General features: G+C 42.3%; 2 protein-coding genes across 6 annotated transcripts in view; both read left to right on the top strand.

Annotated features, from left to right (window-relative positions):
- Window positions 1–22,912, top strand: part of LOC309364892 (uncharacterized protein) — an 86,784-nt gene that overhangs the window by 5,195 nt on the left and 58,677 nt on the right. Inside the window, exon 1 of one of the 2 annotated variants that reach the window (XM_081902872.1) lies at window positions 13,171–13,318. The exons of the other annotated variant lie outside the window; for it this stretch is intronic. Within the exon in view, the coding sequence (XP_081758998.1) occupies window positions 13,186–13,318 (133 nt within the window). The 5' untranslated portion in view covers window positions 13,171–13,185. Of the gene's footprint in view, window positions 1–13,170; window positions 13,319–22,912 lie in introns of those variants that run through there. 2 annotated transcript variants of the gene reach the window in all.
- The window catches only part of LOC309364772 (uncharacterized protein), a 45,821-nt gene that overhangs the window by 3,954 nt on the left and 18,955 nt on the right, over window positions 1–22,912 (top strand). For 2 of the 4 annotated variants that reach the window (XM_081902666.1, XM_081902665.1), the window contains exon 1: window positions 15,975–17,354. The exons of 1 other annotated variant lie outside the window; for it this stretch is intronic. The gene's annotated coding sequence lies outside the window, so the exon portion shown is untranslated. Of the gene's footprint in view, window positions 1–6,582; window positions 6,855–15,974; window positions 17,355–22,912 lie in introns of those variants that run through there. One more of the 4 variants, XM_081902667.1, reaches the window with a different exon arrangement.

Raw genomic sequence — 22,912 nt, 5'->3', positions numbered from 1 at the left:
AGACTGAAAAGAACCAGGTTAAAAACTACCGCCCTATATCATTATTTAATGTGGATTACAAATTTTTTGCAGACATTTTGGCAAAAAGATTAAAGAGAGTGTTGGTAGGGGAGATTCATAAGGACCAAACCGGCTTTCTCCCAGGGAGACATATGTCAGACAATGTGAGGAACATTATAGACATTTTGGAGTTGCTAGAAATGGACATCAATAGGAAGGCTGTTTTAATTTTTGTGGACGCGGAGAAAGCCTTTGACAATATTTGCTGGAGCTTTATGAAGAAGAATCTCCAAGGGATGGGGGTAGGCCAAGGCTTTGAAAACGGTATAGGTGCAATATACTCTAAACAAAAAACAAAGTTAATTGTAAATAATGTGGTAATGGAAGAAATACCTATAGAAAAAGGAACACGACAGGGATGCCCAATATCCCCTTTACTTTTTATACCAGTCCTGGAGGTTTTGTTAAACATGATTAGAAGGGACCAGTTGGTTAAAGGAGTTCAGGTCGGAGTTAGACACTACAAATTAAGGGCATTTGCAGATGACCTAGTATTAACTTTGCAACAGCCAGACACTAGTACCAAAAGAGTATTAGAACTAATTGAGATATTTGGTCAAGTAGCAGGATTTAAACTGAACAAACAGAAAACGAAAGTGTTGGAAAAAAATTTAACAATGGATGAAAGAGAGAGATTTCAGAGTGAAACAGGTTTGGTAATAACGAAAAAAGTGAAGTACCTGGGGGTAAACTTAACATCTAAGAATGTGAATTTATTTAAGGATAATTATGAAAAATGTTGGATGGAAGTAAAGAAAGATCTAGAAATATGGTCAAGGTTGAGACTTTCCTTGTTAGGCCGAATTGCTGTCATTAAGATGAATGTATTGCCTAGAATGTTATTTTTATTTCAGACATTGCAGATTTTGGACAAGATGGACCACTGGGGTTAAATTGTGGACCACTGGGGTTAAATTTACGGCATGTAATGCCCTAAGAAAGAATATTATGAAAATGATGTACAGGTGGTACATGACTCCAGTCAAGCTTGCAAAAATTTATCACTTGCCCGATAATAAATGTTGGAAATGTAAAGAAACTGAAGGTACATTCTTTCACCTTTGGTGGACGTGCCCAAGGATTAAGGCCTTCTGGGAAATGATCTATAATGAAATGAAAAAGGTATTTAAATATACTTTCCTGAAGAAACCAGAGGCCTTTCTCCTGGGCATAGTCGGCCAATTGTGCCAAAGAAGGACTTTCTTTTTGGTACGCTACAGCAGCAGCAAGAATACTCATCGCAAAGCATTGGAAGACACAAGATCTACCCACCTTGGAAGAATGGCAGATGCAAGTAATGGATTACATGGAAATGACGGAAATGACTGGCAGAATTCGAGACCAGGGAAAAGAGTTGGTGGAAGAAGATTGGAGGAAATTTAAAATCTATTTACAGAAACATTGTAAAATTTTTGAATGTTGATGACATTGAAATGAAATGAAGGGGTTCTAGTAATAAGGCAAAAGATTACGTAAGAGTGAATTGATATTTGATGAAAGTTCGAAGTTAAAATATGTGAGGAAAAATAACTATGGAAAAACCAATAGGATACGAATTTGCTGAACCAATTTTTAAGTGGAATACAAAAAAGGGAGGCGTGAGGAAGTCAGGATAATAAGTTAACTAAAGTGGACAAAAGAAAAAAGAGGGTTTCTTGTTTTTGTTTTTCTTCTTTTCTTCTATGTTAATTGTTTTGCATTTTTGTGCTTTTGTGTTTTTTCTTGTGTTTTTTATGGATTGTCTTATAATTTATTTATTGTGAAAACTGAATAAAATATCATTTTTTAAAAAAAAAGATAAACTGCTCAGTGTGGACACCTTGGATTTATAGTGTTAGGGTCTGGATAGCAATCACAATCCCTTGGAAATGTCTCAAGAACCCTTAAGATCCAATTTCACTAGCTCCCAAGTAACACTGAGCCCTAGAGGAACCGTCTGTACTGAGTTGAGGCACCTCTGGCCCTACAGATGTGGTTGGACTCAAAGTACCACCTGCCCAAGCAAGGATGGCCCATGGCCAGGGAGGATGGGAGTCTTATCTGGGGCGACACACTTCCTCCTTCCTTCGTTATCTCCAACATCTTCCTGATACAGTCCAACCAACTGCACACATTCCCAAATCACCCTGCACCACTGACTTCCCAAGGCGGCTGCATTGTGTCTGGGACACTGGCAATGGGACAGCAACTTCCACTGGATGAGAGGATAAAGGGTTAAATCAGGGCTGGCCAAATGGGACTCAGCTCCCTCCCCTCCTTGCCCCTCCCTGCATCTCCTGCCTGAGGGGGCTGCCTCAGTTTCCCTCATGGTGAAGCAGGCCCTGCGAACAGCCTTCTCTCTGCCCCCAAAATACAGGAAACACGACAAAGAAGGCCTTGGAGTATCACCGTGGAACATAACAACAACAACAACAACAACTACTAGTTGTAAGTCACTTTGGGCTGCCCTGGGCAAGAGAAAACAACTAATAGATTAAATAAATAAATAAAAATAACAATACAGTGGTGCCTCGCAAGACAAATTTTTTTAAAAAATTTATTCATTTTCAGAACACATAATTAAACACAAACAACACACAAAACAAATAACATACAAACATTTAAACATGTATAATTTCATAATCTTATTTTCTATACCTTCTTTCCCCTGACTTCCCCATACCTCCCTTTCACTGCATCCTTATTTTACAATTCTTTAGCAACCCTCCAGTCAAATAAATTTTTAATTCCCTTCATTAAGTTCTTTTTAACTTATTATTTACAGCTGTAATTCTCTATTTCTTACACCTTGACATCTTAACACTCCTCAACTTTACAACAGTTTTAAAGGTATATTTTAAATTTCTTCCAATCTTCTTCCACTGTCTCTTTCCCCTGGTCACGGATTCTGCCGGTCATCTCTGCCAATCCCATAAAGTCGATCACCTTTATCTGCCATTCTTCCAGAGTAGGTAGTTCTTGCGTCTTCCAATACTTTGCCAAAAGAATTCTTGCTGCTGTAGTAGCATACATAAAGAACGTCCTATCCTTCTTCACTACCAACTGGCCAACCATGCCCAGGAGAAAAGCTTCAGGTTTCTTAGGAAAAGTCCACTTAAGGACTTTCTTAATTTCGTTATAGATCATTTCCCAGAAGGCTTTAATCCTCGGGCAGGTCCACCAAAGGTGGTAGAAAGTACCTTCAGTCTCATTACATTTCCAACATTTGTTATTGGGCAAATGATAAATTTTTGCAAGTTTGACTGGGGTCATGTACCACCTGTAGATCATTTTCATTATATTCTCTTTTAAGGCATTACATGCCGTGAATTTAACACCAGTGGTCCATAACTGTTCCCAGTCAACAAACATAATATCATGACCGATATCTTGTGCCCATTTAATCATAGCTGATTTCACCGTTTCATCCTGTGTGTTCCATTTCAACAGCAAATTATACATTCTCGACAAATTCTTAGTATTGGGTTCTAGCAATTCTGTTTCTAACTTTGACCTCTCCTTCTGAAATCCTATTTTCCTGTCCTGTTTGAATATCTCATTTATCTGATGATAATGCAACCAATCTCGTACTTTGGGCTTTAATTTCTCATAACTCTGTAGTTTAACCTTTTCACCATCATATTCTAAAATTTCATAATATTTTGGCCATTTAGACTCCATATTAAGTTTTTTCACCTCCTTAGCTTCCATTGGTGACAACCACCTGGGAGTTTTACTTTCCAATAAATCTTTGTACCGTATCCATACGTTGTACAATGCTTTCCTAACAATATGATTTTTAAAGCCCTTATGGACTTTTACCTTGTCATACCATAAATATGCATGCCAACCAAAGTTATTATCATACCCTTCCAAGTCCAAAATGTCTGTGTTTTCAAGAAGCAGCCAATGTTTCAACCAGCAGAAAGCTGCTGATTCATAGTAGAGTCTTAAGTCTGGCAGGGCAAAGCCCCCTCTATCTTTTGCATCTGTTAAAATCTTAAATTTTATTCTGGGCTTTTTGCCCTGCCAGACAAATTTAGATATATCTCTTTGCCACTTCTTGAAACAGTCCATCTTGTCAATAATTTGCAATGACTGAAACAAAAACAGCATTCTTGGCAGTACATTCATCTTAATAACAGCAATTCGACCAAGCAAGGAAAGCTTCAAATTCGACCAAATTTCTAGATCTTTTTTCACTTCTGACGAACATTTCCCATAGTCATCTTTGAATAAATTCACATTCTTAGAAGTCATGTTCACCCCCAGGTATTTTACCTTCTTTACTAATATTAAGTCTGTCTCCTTCTGAAACCTCTCTCTCTCAATCAGCGTCAAATTTTTCTCCAAAACCTTGGTTTTTAGCTTGTTCAATTTAAAACCTGCCACTTGACCAAATTCCTGGATTAGTTCTAGGGCCCTCTTAGTACTAGATACTGGCTCCTGTAATGTCAATACTAGGTCATCTGTAAAAGCTTTAAGTTTGTATTGTTTAACTCCGACCTGGATACCTTGAATCAAGTGGTCCCTTCTAATCATATTTAGCAAAACCTCCAGGACCAAAATAAAGAGCAGTGGGGAAATTGGGCAGCCTTGTCATGTCCCTTTCTCAATTTTAAATTCTTCTGTCACCACATTATTGACTATCAGTTTAGCCTTTTGTTCAGAATAGATCGCACCTATACCGTTTTCAAAGGTTTGTCCAACCCCCATCCCCTGAAGATTTTTCTTCATAAAATTCCAAGAAATATTGTCAAAGGCTTTCTCTGCATCTACGAATATCAAAACTGCTTTTGTATTGATATTCACTTGTAACTTTTCCAAAATATTAATTACATTCCTCATATTATCAGATAGATGTCTACCAGGGAGAAAGCCAGCCTGGTCTTTATGTATCACCTCTGCTAATACTTTTTTCAGTCTTTTAGCCAGAATGTCTGCAAAAATTTTGTAATCCACGTTAAGCAGGGATATGGGACGGTAGTTCTTAAGTTGTGTCTTTTCAGATTCAGTTTTCGGTATAAGTGTGATATAGGCTTCTTTCCACGACTCTGGCGCTTCCCCCCCCCCTCCATAATTTCGTTGCAAACCTCCTTTAGTGGTTGAATTAAATAGTCTTTCAAAGTTCTATAGTATTTGGAGGTTAACCCCATCAGGCCTTGGAGATTTGCCCAATTGCATATTCTGAATGGCACCTTCCACCTCTTGTTCGGATATTTTATAATTCAACAGTAATTTATTTTCCTGAGAGGTTTTTTGTAGTCCGTTGGTTTTCAGAAATTGGTCAATTTTAGTCTCAATCTGTGGCCCTTGTGTATAGAGTTGTTTAAAATATCTCTGGAAGCAATTTCTAATCTCCTGTGGGTTCTGGATGTTCTTTCCATCCACTTCAAGATTGGTAACGGTGTTTAACTTTTGTCTCTTCTTCAGCTGCCACGCTAGCAGCTTCCCACATTTATTGGCTGATTCAAAGGTCTTTTGTCTCATCTGTTTAATTTTCCATTCTATATCCTGATTTATCATTTTCATATATTGTACTTGATATAGCTTGATTTCTCTCAAGATCTCTTGCGACTTTGGTTTAGCTCTAAGGTTCTTCTCTCCTCCTCTTATTTTCTCCAAAATCTTTTCTTTTTTCTCATCTTGGATTCTCCTTTTTATTGCATTCTGCTGAATCAGGAACCCTCTCATTACGGCTTTGCTTGCGTCCCAGATTACTCTTTTTTCCACAGAGGTCTTCAAGTTTATCTCGAAATAGTCTTTCATAATTTTTTGGGCCTTCTTAATGATTTCTGAGTCTCTAAACAAGGTGTCATTCATCCTTCATCTGAAGGAACCAGTCAATGTTAGTTTCATTTCCATTTTCACAGGGTTATGGTTGGAGCAGGTTTTTGGGCAAATTTTCACTTTTCGAATCTTGGGAGCCATTCCTCTGGTTATCCAGATTTGGTCAATTCTTGTCCAGGTCTTTTGGGCTTCAGAAAAGACTTTCACACTGAGCAGTTTATCAACCCTGCTGGCCGCTGGGAAAGACCTTCTGAAGGAAATCCTTTCCTCCAAAGTTGCTTCCTTCCTTCCTCCGCTGCTGCTGCTGCTGCCCACACTAAAGGAATGTCTGGATGAAATCCCAGGGATGTCTGGCTCCTATTACAAAGAGATCCAGTTGATATTCTAGAAAAAAGTGTGGCTAAGATTCTGAGTCACAATCATGGCTGAGAAATACAGCCAGGGAATATGAAACTGATTTGAAGATTGGTTTCTTCTTTACACTTCATTATTCTTATTCTTATTATATTACATTCAGGAGGACACACCATGGGTTTCATCTTCTTTCTATTCTTTCCCACACTCAGTGTTATTCACCTTTAATACTCACCTATTTCAGTGTCACACATATTTTTATCTTGTGATCTTCAAATGAATAGAGGAATACAAATTTAATAAATAATTCCCAGTTAGAGCAGAGCTAGAATATCTAGAAGCCCTTGGCCACCCACGGCAAAAGAGGAAGAACAGTGAGAGAGGCCTGGACAGGGAATCTCCGCAAAGGTAAGCCAGTGTCAGGAGGCAGGTGCGAGACCCGGGGGCATATAATTATTATAAATCATAATTGGGGTGGGTGTCTCAATCTGGCCTTCCCAGCGGTCAGGCTCCAACTGCTTTCCTTCTGCATCTCCAGCTCTCTCCATTCCATAATGCAAGGCTGAGAGATGGAGGTCCAACCCCAAGAACATTCTCCAACTGAGCACTCCTTCAACCGACCACAAGCACCAAGCCTTGTCACTAGACTTATATATGGGTCTCCCAAAATGGTCACTATGCACCTCCTGAGGCCAAAGGGACTTTGCAAGTGATTAATAAAAATCTAGAGGTCGAAGGGGACAAAATGTGGCCCAAGGGGTGGAGGATTATAGTGCAGAGGATGAAGAACTTCATGATGAACTTAGGACCCTGATGAATAGTGGCCAGGTTGATGGAACATAGAGCAGCTCCCTTTCCTGTGAGAAACCACTTTTTATAAAACGTAAACCCCCACAGTTCAACTGTATTCTAAGATAATGCTGCTTCATTAACAATAATTAAGGGTTATAAAAGGCTGATGATGCATGACCATTATTTTAAATTATTTCATTTGCCTTTCCTAAACATTTGGAACATATGGAGGACAGGAGAGATTGTAAAAGACGTTAAAATAAGAGCAGGTGTTAATTGATGCGTGTAATATTCCTTTGTTCTCTTCCTAGAAAATAAATAGGATTTTCTCCCCACCCCATCGAAAGAATTCTGGTGGACCATGTCCAATGGAACTAACGAAGAAACCATTTAAATAAATGGAGTGTGAAAAGAGAACATAAATTATTTGAAAGTATGGAGTGTGGAAAGAGCTTCACTGACAGTGGAAACCTTAGACTTCATCAACGGACTCACACAGGGGAGAAACTATTTAAATGCTTGGAGTGTGGAAAGAGCTACAGTCAGAGTGGACACCTTAGAATTCATCAACGGACTCACACAGGGGAGAAACCATTTAAATGTATGGCGTGTGGAAAGAGCTTCAGTCGAAGTGGAGACCTTAGAATTCATCAACGGACTCACACAGGGGAGAAACCATTTAAATGCATGGAATGTGGAAAGAGCTTCGCTGAGAGTGGAACACTTAGAAACCATCAACGGAGTCACACAGGAGAGCAACCATTTAATTGTATGGAGTGTGGAAAGAGCTTCAGTCTCAGTGGACGCCTTAGAATTCATCAATGGAGTCACACAGGAGAGAAACCATTTAAATGCATGGAGTGTGGGAAGAGATTAACTGACAGTGGAACACTTAGAAACCATCAACGGAGTCACACAGGGGAGAAACCATTTAATTGTATGGAGTGTGGAAAGAGCTTCAGTCAAAGTGGACAACTTAGAAACCATCAACGGACTCACACAGAGGAGAAACCGTTTCAATGCATGGAGTGCGGAAGGAGCTTCACTAAGAGTGGACACCTTAGAAGACATCAACGGACTCACACAGGGGAGAAACCATTTAAATGCATGGAATGTGGAAAGAGCTGCACTGAAAGTGGAAAACTTAGACTTCATCAACGGAGTCACACGGGGGAGAAATCATTTAAATGCATGGTGTGGAAAGAGTTTCAGTACAAGTGGAGTTCTTACAAAATATCAACAAACTCATACAGGGGGGAAACCATATAAGTCCTAGGGAAGTGGACAGAGGTTCAGTTGTAGTGGAAGTCTTACAAACCATCAAAAGACTCCCAGGGGTAAGAGCTGTAAGAGTGGAAACACCTTCAGGCCATCAATTAACTCAAAGAAGAGAAAGGATTTAGACAGAAGGAGTGTTCATCCTGATTTGGTTATTATGCAACACTTTTTAGAGTGTAGTGCCTGTTTCTCTCCAAGTTGACACTTCCTTTTTTTATAGCTTTTATTTTGCTTAAACAGGTACATATAAATATAAACAGCCAAAAATTACAAAGGAAAATTCCTTAATAGTAATGAAAAAAAACTACAAAAACTACAAAAACTATTGAAGTACATGACACAGAACATAACCAACTATGGGAAAGATAAAAGAAAAGAAAAAAAGGAAAAGGAAAAAAAAGAAAAAGGAAGATGAGCCAAAGCAGGAAAGCTCATCTATTGTACACTTCCGTCAAACTCAACAGATCATTATTCTTATCAATTAACTCTATCTGCATTCCAAAGGAATCCCTCATCTTGGTATCAGGGAACATTTCTCTATGCGGTATCATTCTAAACATAGCCAGATCTTTCTTCCTGAGCCCTTGTCCCCTAAATAATTATTTAAACATTCCCATTCTTTCACCAATTTTTTAGGTTTATCTCTTATTGCATCTGTCAGCTTTGCGAGCTCCAAGTACTCGCACAATTTCACTACCCATTCCTCTTTAGTGGGTATATTTTTATCTTTCCAGTGTTTTGCCACTATAACCCTTGCTGCTGACGTTGCATACATAAATAGCCTAGTTTTGTTTTTGGGAATATTATCTGAAACCATTCCTAGTAAAAATTCTTCCGGTTTCTTGCTAAATGTAGTTTTTATCAATCTCTTTATCTCTTCATAAATCATGTTCCAAGTATCTGCTCCTTACATCACCAACGCTTATTATTATTTATTTATTTTTGCAAGTTTTACAGGGGTCAGGTACCACCTATAGTACATTTTCATAAGACTTTCCCTTATAAGGAGACAAGCCGTAAATTTTATATTTTTAGTCCATAATTGGTTCCCAATATTGGGTTTGATCGTATGTCCCAGGTCCCTCTCCCATTTTTCTGTAATTTCTTTGATATCTTCCTCCTTTCTTTCCCAATTCAAAAGTAGTTTGTACATTTTAGAAAGTGTCTTTTGATTATTATATAAAATATCCTTCTCTAGATAGGATATTTTTTTGTCAAATCCTTTGGTTCTTTTATCCTTTTCAAGGGTGGCTTTTAATTGATAATAGTCCAGCCAAGTTATTCCCTTCTGTTTCAATTCGCCTAGGTCCTTTATTTTCAGATCACTACTTGTTTCCTGTACTAAATCCTTATACAGTGGTGCCTCGCAAGATGAAATTAATCCGTTCCGTGAGGCTCTTCGTATAGCGGTTTTTTCGTCTTGCGAAGCAAGCCCATTGACAGCTTAGCGGATTAGCGCTATTAGCGGTTTAGCGGCTTTTAGCGGATCAGCTGATAAGCAGCTTAGCGGCTTAGGCAAAGGGGGGGAAGGGGGGAAACCCGCAGGAACTCGCAAGACATTTCGTCTTGCGAAGCAAGCCCATAGGGAAATTCGTTTTGCGAAGCGCCTCCAAAACGGAAAACCCTTTCGTCTAGCGGGTTTTCTGTCTTGCGAGGCATTCGTCTTGCGGGGCACCACTGTATGTTAGCCAATCACTGTTCATATTCAGCCTGTGGACCGACATAGATTCCATTGGTGACAGCCACCATGGTGTTTTGGTTACTACTGATTTTTTACTCCTCTCCCATACTTCATATAATGCCCTTCTCACAATATGATTTAAAAATCCTTTGTGAGATTTAACCTTGTTATAGCCTATGTAGCCATGCCACCCGTACACAATATCCCATCCCTCCAGATCTAGGACTTCCCGTGTTTTTAATTAATATCCAGTCCTTAATCCATGTCCAGCACGCTGCCTCAAAGTACAGTTTAAGCTCAGGGACCGCGAAGCCTCCTTTTTCCTGCAACTTTGTTAGTAGCTTAAATTTTATGTGTGGTTTTTTCCCTTGCCAAATAAACTTGGCAAGGTCTTTCTGCCAATCCTTAAAACACTTTCCGCCTCTAATTATAGGTATTGTTTGGAACATAAAAATCATCTTTGACAATACCATCATTTTAACTGTGGATATTCTCCCCCACAGAGACAAATTCAATTTTCCCCAAGTCTCTAATACTTTTTTTATTTCCTTCCACTTCTTCTCATAAGTGTCCTTATATAAGTTTATATACTTTCGTTCACATCAATAACAGGAAATCAAAACGCATGCAGCGTATGTGAGCTTTTGTTTGCATGTAATGTTGTCTAGACGTTTATTTAAAGTAATGAAGGTAACATTTCACAATAGTAAGTAGAATATAATATTTAATGTGAATCTGTAGTGTTGCTTCTGAATGAGGATGGAGTGAGAGTGAGCTGGTTTTGGTGTTTGGTGGAGGGAGCTGGAAATGTTTGTATCTGGGCTGGGAATGGAGAGTTGCTCAAAGTGGAGCTGAGACTGGTGGTGTTGCTTTGGAAGCAGAATTAGATTAATATTAGAGGAACAGCAGCATAACTTCCATTGTTATAATTGCAATAGTGGAACCATGAAGACACAGAAAGATTGAAAGCACCTACTTATATGCCGAAGGTAATCTTGAAACCCTCATCTATTCTTTTGATTTATAGATACATTATGTCAGATATAATGTGTATAGATATATTTGATGCCAGGAGAAATAAAAGGGGCATTCCCTGGCATTCCCTTCCTCGTCTTCTCTCCAAACTGAAAGGTCCCAGATAATGAACTGTGCACAGTACTCCAAATGTGTTCACACCATAGTAAAGGTAAAGGTACCCCTGCCCGTACGGGCCAGTCTTGACAGACTCTGGGGTTGTGCGCCCATCTCACTTAAGAGGCCAGGGGCCAGCGCTGTCCGGAGACACTTCCGGGTCACGTGGCCAGCGTGACATCGCTGCTCTGGCGAGCCAGAGCCGCACACGGAAACGCCGTTTACCTTCCCGCCAGTAAGCGGTCCCTATTTATCTACTTGCACCCGGAGGTGCTTTCGAACTGCTAGGTTGGCAGGCGCTGGGACCGAGCAGCGGGAGCGCACCCCGCCGCAGGGATTCGAACCGCCGACCTTTCGATCGGCAAGTCCTAGGCACTGAGGCTTTAACCCACAGCGCCACCTGCGTCCTCTACACATGGTAGAATCCTAGAATTGCAGAGTTGGAAGGGACCACGAGGGTCATCTAGCCCAGCCCCCTGGAATTAAGGTATTTTGCCCAACGTGGGGCTCAAACTCCCAACTCATAGATTCAGAGTCTTATGCTCTACCGACTGAGCTATAAAAGTAAAAACCAGGACAACCCCAAAACTGTAGAGCTTTTTTTTTTAGACAAGGCCCCAAATAAACACCAAAAAAGCCCATGATTTTTCGACTGACTTGTCTTAAATTCAGGACAAAGTGCCATCTTTTGGAAATTCTGCCTTTGAAATCTTTTCCTAGTCTTTCTTTTGAATCGTGAGGGGGTGGGGGGTTTCAATCTGGCCAGTCCCCACGCAAAAGAATAAATGGAAACGTATCAAAAAGGGCAGCCTTTGTAAACCACCCTGGTTGCAAACCACTCCGGGTCCTTTGGCCTCCTGCTAGCAGAACTGCCTGAACTGCTGGTTCCGCACATGGGAGCAGAGTAGGACTTACTTCCGAGTAAGCAGGCATCAGATGGAAAATTGTGTATCAATAAGGCTTTTGGCCGTGAACTTGTACCTACAGCTAAAAGGAAAAAAGAGAGGAGGTTCTTTATGCAGGCCCCAAACTAGACCCCAAGCAGCTATTTAAGGACAGTGAGGGAAGAAATATTAGTTTGGAAGTGACATTGGCAGGAAGGAAGAACAGTCCTGGTGGAAGAATTATACACAGCAAATGGGAAGAAATCAGACTTTTACATACTGTAAGGGATTCAGGCAGTGGTGAGGGGGGGTTTATACAGCCTTCTTACTAAAGAAGCAGAGAGAAGCTCCAAAAGCAAGATATATGAGCAGAAATCAGGGCGAATGAGAAGAAATCCACTAATAAATGAGGGACCCCGGGGAATCTGCCTCCTTGGCGCCTGAAACTGAGGAGAGGCTCAGATTTCGAAGGGCGGGAAGTTGGGAAAAGGCGGGAAAAGTCGTTGCCCTCAGAGTCGCTGAGGGAAAGAAGCAGCGGGGGGAGGGGCGCCTCCTCTCTTGTCCCTCAGAGACACAACGGGGACCCTCTTGTGAGGGGAGCAGAAAGGGGTCTCCCCCCCTCACAACCCCATTGCATTCCTCTCATGGCGGAAGGGGACCCCACCCTCTCCCTGCCTGGCGAGGGGGCAGCCGGGCCAAGGGGGTCTCTGGGCGCAGGAGGGCCTGTGGGGAGGAGGGGGGAGAGGAAAGGAAGCGCCCCTTCTCTCTCAGCAGGCAGCCCCATGTCTCTTCCCACCCCCAGAGGCTGGGTCCATCTCTGGGCTTCACAGAGGACCTTGCGAGGCAAACCTGGGCGGGGGGGGAGGGACCCCCCTGGCTTCCCTGGGTCCGCCCCTCCCCCACTCTCCTGACCCACAGGGGGAGGGGCAGCCCTTCCCTCCTTCTCATTCATCCTCTTCCCTCCCAGCCTCCCTGTTTGCAGATTGAAAATCACGTCCTTCTCTCCCCGCAAACCCAGGTCACCCCCAAATATGATGCCCCCCCCGCAGCCATCTCGCCCCCCTGCTGTGGGGAGGAGGAAGGAGGGGGGCCAGGTCCCCATGGAGCCCCCAGAGCAGGAGGCCAGAGGCAGCGCCGTCCCCTCTCCTTCCCCTCCGGACACAGGGAGGGGCTGCTCTAAATTCGTAGCTCTAGGGATGCGCGCGTCTCAAAAGGAACCGGAAGTGTCGCCGCGAAATGCGCCGGAAGTTTCCAGACCGGAAAAGGAGGAGGGGCGTCGCTGAAGAGCCCCCCCCCGCCGCCGCCCCCCTTTCTATTGCAGACAAGGAAAGCGGACTAATCTGGAGCCAGGGAGGCGGAGGACCAAGAGGTAAGGAGGGAGAGGAGGGGGGGGAAATAGAGGGGGGATAAGAGGGGAGGACAAAGAGACCCCCCGTAAGGAAAGCGCCCTCCCTGGGGCCCGTCGACAGGGGCCCCGATCCAGGCCCCGACCCAGGGGGGAAGGGGGGACCCAACACCTGCAGGGATCTACACCTGGCAAGATCTCCTGGGCAGCAGCAGCACCGCCAGACTCCCCTTTCTCTTTCCTGGGGGGCCGAGAGATGCTCAGCTGCCCTGCCCCCCCGGGACGCCTGGGCGGGAAAGAGGACCCCAAGCAGGGCTGGGGCTGAGGCCCCCCATTCTCCCTGGGGTCGTGGGGCGCCTGGCTGGGGAAACGGAGAGAGGGAGTCCATGGAAGTGTTAATGGAAGGGGAGGAGCCTCGACAGAGACTCCTCCCCTTCCAGCACCCCTGACCCCCCTTCTCCCCCCTTCCCTGATGACACTACCAGGTTATATGTATTCACTAGGACTCATCTCCATACTTTGGATTGTCCTGAATTCCACCATTTGGTAGCCTAGCGCAAACCCAAAAGTCCTGCTGGGATGATGATTGATAATATTGTCATTTATCCATTTTAGACCCCTAAGTAGCAGCAATTGCAAGGACATTGTGCTGCTATCCTCTGTACAGTTCCACCCCTATTTCAGACCTTGTGGCCGATTTAAATGTTTAGCTGCTGATAACATGGCAACGTTTAGCAGGTGATATTGGAGGTTTAGCTGGTAATAAACCACAAGTGATATTGTGAGTTTTGGTAATGATAACATTACGATCTTTATCTGCTAATAGCCCTGCAATATTTAGCAGGTGATATTGTGAGGTTTAGCTGCTACTAACATTACTGCGTTTAGCTGGTAAGTTATCGCAATGTTGAAAAGCAGGTGTTGCCTAGCTCTTGCACACATTGTGATTTGTAACATATTGCCAGCTCAGTATTAGGAAACCATTATCACGATGCAAACTTCAAGCCAGTCTTGGGCAATATACCAATATATCACCCAACTCTAATCATGACCTATATTTCTGACCCAGTGTACCATTGCTGATTTTACCAGTTTGTCCCCAGGAATCCCTGGGGTCATGGGGCGCCTGGCTGGGTGCCTTTTGGGAAACGGAGAGAGGGAGTCCATGGAAGGGTTAAAGGAAGGGAGAGGAGCCTCAACAGAGACCCCTCCCCTTCCATCACATCTTATTCCCCTTCTCCCCCCCTTCCCTGATGACACTACTGTATTCACTAGGATTCATCTCCATACTTTGGATTGTCCTGAATTCCACCATTTGGTAGCCTAGCCCAAACCCAAAAGTCCTGCTGGGATGCATCTTGGCTTCCCTGCTGATGAAACTGAGTGTGTGAGGATTGATGATATTTTCATTTATCCGTTTCAGACCCCTAAGTAGTAGTAGCAGCTGCCAGGACATTGTCCGGTTCGCCTCTGTATAGTTCCAGCCTTATTTCAGACATTGTGGTAGATTGCAATCAGGGTGGATTTGATATAAGTCAAATTGATTTCAATCACAATTTACGGTAAATCACTAGTCAGTATGATTCTATTTAAATCAAAAATTTCTGATTTGGTTACACTATTAGAAATACATAGACAGTTAATTATGAAATCATTCTGAGGTTTAATAAGTTTACTGTCTATATTTGGACAACAGTCAAGACACAAAGACTTTAACAACTAATCCACACCTAATGACCCACCTAAGTGGTACTCAGGATATCACTCAAGAAATCACTCAAGATATCTCTCAAGTAATTAAGGAACAAAAGAAGAAAAGGCACACTAGCCGAGGAACTTCCTCTCTGCCCAGAACATTGGAGGCTATACACCACACCCCCTCAACAGTATTTATAGGAACTCAAACACTGAGATCCTGCTCTGTTCCAGTAACAAGAAGCCGAAAGCACCAGCCTGAAGATGACGAGTGAGACCTCGTCGAAACGTCGCCTAGACACCCCAACTTTTACACGGGAAGACACCCGAGAACACCAAAACCTACATTCCTGTACCCGTGAAAATCTACGAAAGCAAATATATATATATATATATACATAGAGTTCATTTACATAGGTTCTTATATCCTCTCCCCAAATTATATATAAAAAAAGAAAGAATCAAAATATCACAATATTTTAGGCTCTACCTAGCCTTGGACTCCCCTCCACCCTTTTGGTAAGTGTCATAAGTTCTACAGTCACGTAATTTATTTTTAATCTTAAATATTAGCCGCTCACTGTTAGAGTTGTTCCGGCCCCGCTAGCGCCCTCTACAAATTATTTCCAATATACTTCCAATATTTATTCCAATTTCCATGAAATTTCTGTTCATCTTGGTCTCTTATTCTACCTGTTAGTCTAGCAAGTTCGGCGTAATTTATCATTTTAACCTGCCAATCATTTATACGGGGTATAATTTCCGTTCTGCTAGGAATGTTGGATAAAGAAATCAAAAAAGAAGATAAGATACTATTCCTTTATGCCACTACAGCCGCAAGAATTATGTTGGCACAAAACTGGAAAACGGAAATTATAGGTAAAATAAATAAATAAATAAAAAACAACAACCAAGCAGGCTGAGTTTTAGCGCACATGAAAAACTCAGAACTTGTGGATTTCACCACCTCCACTACCAGCCACCCCTTTGGATTGGCTTCTGCATTCAGGTACCTATTCTGTACAGTTAAGTGTTAGTGCGGATGTTGGAACCCAGTGGGATTGGGAAGAGGTTGCCAGCCCTGAAGAGCCTTCAGCGCTTGCCTCAAGTCTGACTTGCACAATTATTACACAAAGACCCCAAGATGTGTGGAGTATTCTGCTCACAAGGCTGCACTTTCGTTTTTACTGCTTCACACTTAGCTACTTGTGCAGATCTCTTACACTGCAAACCATCTGTTCATTGAACCACTTGGAACTTAGAATTTAAGGGCTTAATTCTGTGTATATAAATCTGCAAAGGAACAATGGGATTAAGGTTTTCCGTCAACTCTGTATGTTTATTTTATAACATTTTTCCTGTGAAGAAAAGGCATGTTATCTCTGCAGATACAGAAATTCACACTTTTGAGAATGGCAAAAACAAGCATCTGTGACAATATCTTCTCATTAGAAAAACTTCCCCAAATAATCTTACAGAAACCTCTGGAAGAGCATGACATTGTGAATGGATTAATGGAATTCATTTACCAAAAAAATTAAATATTGCATATAAAGCCTCATGCTAGATAATTAAAAACAAATCCTTATTTCCTGATGAATAGCCTTTGGACTATAATGTAATTAAATATAAAACTATCTTTAGATAGATTTTTTCCTCTAAAAGCATTTTTTTTTAAAAAAAAATCTGATTTAAAAAATCTGATTTAAATAAAAAAAATTACTTTTTTAAAAAATCATTGATTGTATCTACCCTGATTGCAATCTTTAGCTGCTGATAACATGGCAACGTTTAGCAGGTCATATTGTGAGGTTTAGCTGGTGAGAACATTGCAACTGTTAGCTGACGAGTTATCACGATATTGAAAATCAGATATTTCCTAGTCCTTATACACATTGGATTTGCGATATAATGTCAGCTCAAATATTAGGAAACAGTTAGCACATTAACATCAAGCCCAGCTCTAATTATGACCTAAATTTCTGGCCCAGTGTATCATTGCAGATTTTACCAGTTTTATTTTGTTTCCCATTCTAATAGTATCTCATACATTTTGGAATGTTTTTTTTTTTAATTGTTCAGCAGTACCTAAGAGACGAACTAAAGTTTGTTCAGGGGATAAGCTTTCGTGTGCATGCACACTTCTTCAGATTGGACGATTTTCTACCTGAAATTTAGGAAACACTTTCTCTTTCCTCGCAATAATATCTCTTTCAAACTGTGAACTTTCAGTCCAAAAACCTCTCCCTTTATCTTGTCCAAACAAGATGATTTGATGGTATTGAAACCAATCCACTACCACACCTCCCACCTCATCCTGTTTATTCAGTTTTATTTCTTCTTCCGAAAAGTCCAAAAGATCTCTGTAAGTTGCCCTTTGCTTCTTCCGTATTGCATTTTTTAAAAAGCTGTTGCTTTTGTGGGTGGAAGCCAAAGAGGTGTTTTTCTTTCCAGCAGATTATTATATTTATCCCATACTGTAAAAAGGATTTTCTGAATAACCTGATTCATAGAGCTCTTGTGTGTTTTAGTTTTATCCTGCCATAAATAAGCGTGCCAACCAAACATATTCTTACGACCTTTGTTCTAAGAAAAAGCCTGCTCTTTCCCCTTATGGGGTATCCAAGAGCCCATATAGTCCTTAAGTGGGTTCCATATAGGTAGGAGAAAATAACAGAGGCCAACCAGAGTATATGGGAAGCAAAGTGGCTAGTAAGCCTGATCTTTATTACCCTGTTGCAACAGTGTCCCCCCCCCCTCACCACAGCCAGGAGGGAGGTGTGCAAGGCCTTATATAGTCTTTTGAAATTGCCCGCCCAAGACCACCCCCCCAAATATACAGAAGGAGACTGTCTCCAGCAGGAATAGATCACAGGAGGCGGTCTACAGCAGAAAACCTGTCCCCAAGGATACCTGTTAATGGTCACTAACTGCATTACCTGGGCAGCCTGGGCATTCTTTTGTGATGGTAAATACTTTAGTTCCTGAATCCAGGTCACAGGCTCACCCTGTTCATCCCTCCTTAAGACAGTATTTGTAAGCACAAAGACAATGGGAAGGCTTCCATTTGCCTCCTTTACTGCAGAGGAATATTTGAGTACATTTCCGGGCACAATTCAAAGTGTTGGTGCTGACCTTTCAAGCCCTAAACGGCCTCAGTCCTGTATACCTGAAGGAGCGTCTCCACCCCAATTGTTCTGCCCGGACACTGAGGTCCAGCTCCAAGGGCCTTTTGGCGGTTCCCTCCCTGCGAGAAGTGAGGTTACAGGGGACCAGACAGAGGGCCTTCTGGGTAGTGGCGCTTGCCCTGTGGAATGCCCTTTCATCAGATGTCAAGGAAATAAGCAGCTATCTTATTTCTAAAAGACATCTGAAGGCAGCCCTGTTTAGGGAAGTTGTTAATATTTAATGCTTTACTGTTTTTAACACTCGATTGGGAGCCGCCCAGAGTGGCTGGGGAAACTCAGCCAGATGGGCAGGGTATAAATAATCAATTATTATTTTTATTACTATTATTGAAGCCTTATTTACCTAGGGATCCATCAGCCACGCCATCCCCGGACCTTGGAGGGAACAAAAGTACCAGGAAAGCAAAATCTTCTTTGGAGAAAAAGTTTATTGAAATCTGTGCACAGAGACAATCTGTGCGCAGAGACAGTCAGCAGGATAGTTCCTGTAAATAACTGGCTGTAAAATTCCTGTGTCCAGCAAGCATTCTTATATCTAAAAGCACCCACCTACCTCCCATACCTTCTCCAATCAGCTGGCAAATGTTCAGCTTATTTCCTTATTTGGTACAAGGATATATGGTCAGCTAAGCCCCCTCCCGTCCCCTGCATGATCTAAACCCCCCTTCCCACTTCTTGTATACGTGTCTTTCTGCTAGCTAAGCACTCCCCTCCCCTTTTCGCTTGTACGTGTCTCTTTGCTAAAATAGCTAGCACGAGGCAGGAAGCAGGTCTCAGCCTGCAGAGCTGAAAACAGGAAGCACAAGGCAGGAAACGGCCTCTTGCCTGCAAAATCAAATTTAGCAAGCAACTGTGGGTTCTGCTAAGAGCCTAACCACAATTTGCAGAAGTAAGTCTGGTGCAGGAATTCACTATGTGCAGATAATATTGCAACTAAAATTCCTTCTTAGGTACAAGGTACAGAAAATATTTGTGAGTGACCCTTCCCATCTCCCTTCATTATTATTAGTCTGTGGTGCTCATTGTTTAGGTATAGTAAATACTAGGATTTAATTAGAACTTGTGTGTTATAGCGGGGATATGCCCAGGCTTCAGCATACAGGCTACTCTCCGCAAGCCGTGGGAGCCCAGCGCGGGCTCCTACGGCTTGTGGAGATCTGCGTGAAGCCTGGAGAGCGAGAGCGACCCTTCTCGCTCTCCAGGCTTCAGCGAAAGCCTGCATTCGCCCCATAGGACGCACACACACATTTCCCCTTCATTTTTGGAGGAGAAAAAGTGCGTCCTTGTCAGTGTTTGTAAAAAGCAAAAAAAGAAGGAAAGGGTTCTGACCTCCCTTTGTTTCTTCAGTCTCCTTGTCGGCACAAAAAGAGTCCACGAGAATATCCTTGCAGAGTTTTATTCTTAAAAGTCTTTGTGCAAAACACGACTGGATAACTATACACACCAGCACTAACCAACCCAAACACCAGCCTCAGCAACAAACTAACATTTCTCACTTATATATACAACTTGGTGCAGACCGCTGAGTCATGCTGACTCAGCTTTATTCGCATTAAAGAAACAGCGGCCATTTTAGCCGTGACACCCTTCTGTTTCTTAAATGTGAAAAACCCCAACAGAAACAATGCATACATACATTATATACATAAACCTAGTTTTGTCATCAATTCATTATGGCATGTTGCTGGCAAAGGCTTGGTAAACATATCAGCAATATTATCTTGTGATTGACAATACTCCAGTTTGATCACCCCATTCTGTGCACAATCTCTCACATTCACATGACGGATAGCAATATGTTTTGATGCAGATTTCATTATTTCTGAGCCCGCTAAAGCAATACACGATTGGCAAATCTACTTTACAATCTAGATCTTTTAGTATCTGTACAAAGCACATGATTTCATTGCATTCTAGCGACAGGCTCCCATATTCTGCCTCACATGATGAGGTCGCAACAAATCCTTGTTTCTTTGACCTCCATCCAATTAGGGAATTGGCAAACATCATAACCATTCCACTTGTAGATTTTCTGGTAGCTACACAGCTTCCCCAGTCCGCATCAACAAATACTTCTAGCTTTTCGTCTTGTGTACTAGATATCTTCAAACATACATTTAATGTCCCTTTTAGATATCTGATAAGCCTTTTCAAAGCACACCAATCAGCAGTACTGGGTTTAGATACACGTTGACTCAGAACATTTGCAGCACATGCAATGTCTGGCCTTGACCACTGGCTTAAATACAACAGTGATCCTATTTTTGAGTGATACAACTCAGGCTGATCCAATTCATCATCACACACTGTCTTTGGGAAATCTGGTGTCATGGGCGTTTGAACTGGCTTGCAGTCTTCCATGCCAAACTGCTCTATCAAATGAAGAATTTTCTCTTTCTGGTTCAATAGGAAGCTTCCATCAGCTTCCTGCCTTACTTCTACTCCCAAGTAATTGCTTACAGGCCCCAAGGCTTTAAGCTTAAACCTCTTTTCCAGTTGACTTGTGAGGTTCTGGATCTCATCTGTGGAACTCCCTGCTACAAGCAAATCATCAACAAAGACTAAGAGCATTAGATATTTGTTGCCTGTCCCCTTGGGGTACAGGCATGGATCAGCCACACTCCTTTTAAAACCAGTTTTTACAAGGGCTTCATTTAAACACTGGTTCCAACACCTTCCACTTTGTTGGAGACCGTAAACAGCCTTTTTCAAACGCCAGACTGCACCATTCTCCTCTTCAAACCCAGGGGGTTGTCTCATTAACACTTCATGGTCTAAATTTGCATGCAGATATGCAGCACCAACATCAAAATGGTGCACTGCTGGTTGTCTTACAGCAGCAATGGAAAGCATTAAACGAAAAGTTTCACTCTTTACAGTGGGAGAAAACACTTCATCATAACTCTCCCCTTTAATCTGAGTGAACCCTCTGGCTACTAATCTGGCTCGAAAACGTGGTTCCCCAGATGCAAGGGTTTTCCTTTTGTAAACCCACTTGCATGACACTACTCTGCCACCAGGTGGCGGCATTATAACCTCAAACACTTTGTTACGTTTAAAAGAGTCCATTTCTTCTTTCATAGCTTGTTCCCACAAAGTGCGTTCCCCAGGGGGTAAGTCTAAGACTTCATTATAACTTTGTGGTTCCACACAACTCACATTACATACGCTCACTCCTCCTAGGGTCAAACGCTGAGGAGGTACGCCCTTGTTTGAACGCTGGGAGCGCCTAGGCACAACTACTTCTTCTTCCCCCCTTATCTCTGGCTTTTCTTCCTCTTCTTCTAGAGAAGAAGTATTATCTATTGCCACATCTTTTGGGGAAATCTGTGCCTCCTCCTCATCCTGCCAATGGCTGAGAAGAAGCCTCTTTTCTTACTTGCAGGGGCAGTAGGCAATCTGGGTTGGCATGGATCGCAGTCCATCTGTCCTGGTCAGCGAAGTCTGCACTTCGTGACAGAACCACGCGTCCTGGGCGTAAATTGAAACGCCACCCTTTGCCATAGGACTGATATCCCACAAAGCACAGTTTGCACGCTCTTGCGCCCCCTTTCTGGCGCTGAGCTTTGGGAATATTTACATATGCCCAAGCACCCCAGTTATGGAGCACTCTGGTTCTTTCCCAAACAACACACGATAAGGAATATCTTTTATAGAGCTAGACCAGGTTCTATTAATCAAAAAGTTTGCTGTCAGGAGAGCCTCGCCCCACAGCCTATGGTTGTGACCCAATCCTGCATCCACTAGCAGGCAGTCCTTTACTGACTGTATCACAGCCCCACGCCTTTCACACAGACCATTTTCAGCAGGGCTATAAGAGTTAGGTCAAGCGATGAATGATCCCCTATGTCGCAGCCTTGCCCCAAATTGTTTGTTCAGAAATTCTTCGCCCCTATCTGTTTGCAACTGCACAACAGGGCGAGCGAAGAGCTTTTCAGCTTGGGCAACCCATTCTCTGAATGAGGGAAACACTCAGATTTCTGCTTTAACAAAAACAACCAACTGAAAACATGATTTATCATCTATTACCAGAAAAGCATATCTGGCGCCCCCTTCAGTCTTTTGTGGAAAAGGGCCTATCACGTCACAATGGACAAGTTCTAAAACCTCTTTAGATCATAGAATCATAGAATAATAGAGTTGGAAGAGACAACAAGGGCCATCGTGTCCAACCCCCTGCCACTTTTAGAAGCCACAGGCTTCCTCTTAGATTTGGCCATTTTACATTTTACATACATTGCATTTTACATACATTGCAATCTAGGAAACAATTGCAGCTATTTACTTTTAGGTTCTTGCACACCTTCTGAAAGCACACGGAAATTGGTGTGACCCAGTTTTCTGTGCAGTTCATGTACACACCCCTTATGAACTGGTAAATTTTCCTGAACCACCTGAGTTGCTTTAACAGGCTTGTCCTGCATTACATATAACCCATTCTCCATCTTTGCATGGTCACATACCTGAGTTCGATTCTTTATCAGACAACCATCCTGCATGAACTTAACACTATATCCTGCATTAATCAAACAGCTTACAGACAGCAAACAATAGTCCAAACTGCTGACAAACAGAGTCTCTGATAGAGTAGTGTTCAAGCACTGCAGGAAACATGTTCCCTGGCCATCAGTCTTGCTTCTATGACCATCAGCAAGATAGATTGAGTCTTTTCCATCAGCTGGCTTCCCCAGGGTCTTAAAGTCCTCCTGACGGTTGCAGATAATCCTGCTGCTCC

Source organism: Podarcis melisellensis, assembly GCF_964234715.1.
Source record: "Podarcis melisellensis genome assembly, chromosome: 2".
Lineage (NCBI taxonomy): Eukaryota > Metazoa > Chordata > Lepidosauria > Squamata > Lacertidae > Podarcis > Podarcis melisellensis.
The sequence above is the reverse complement of the archived record's forward strand: the minus strand, read 5'-3'. Positions and strand labels throughout refer to the sequence as shown.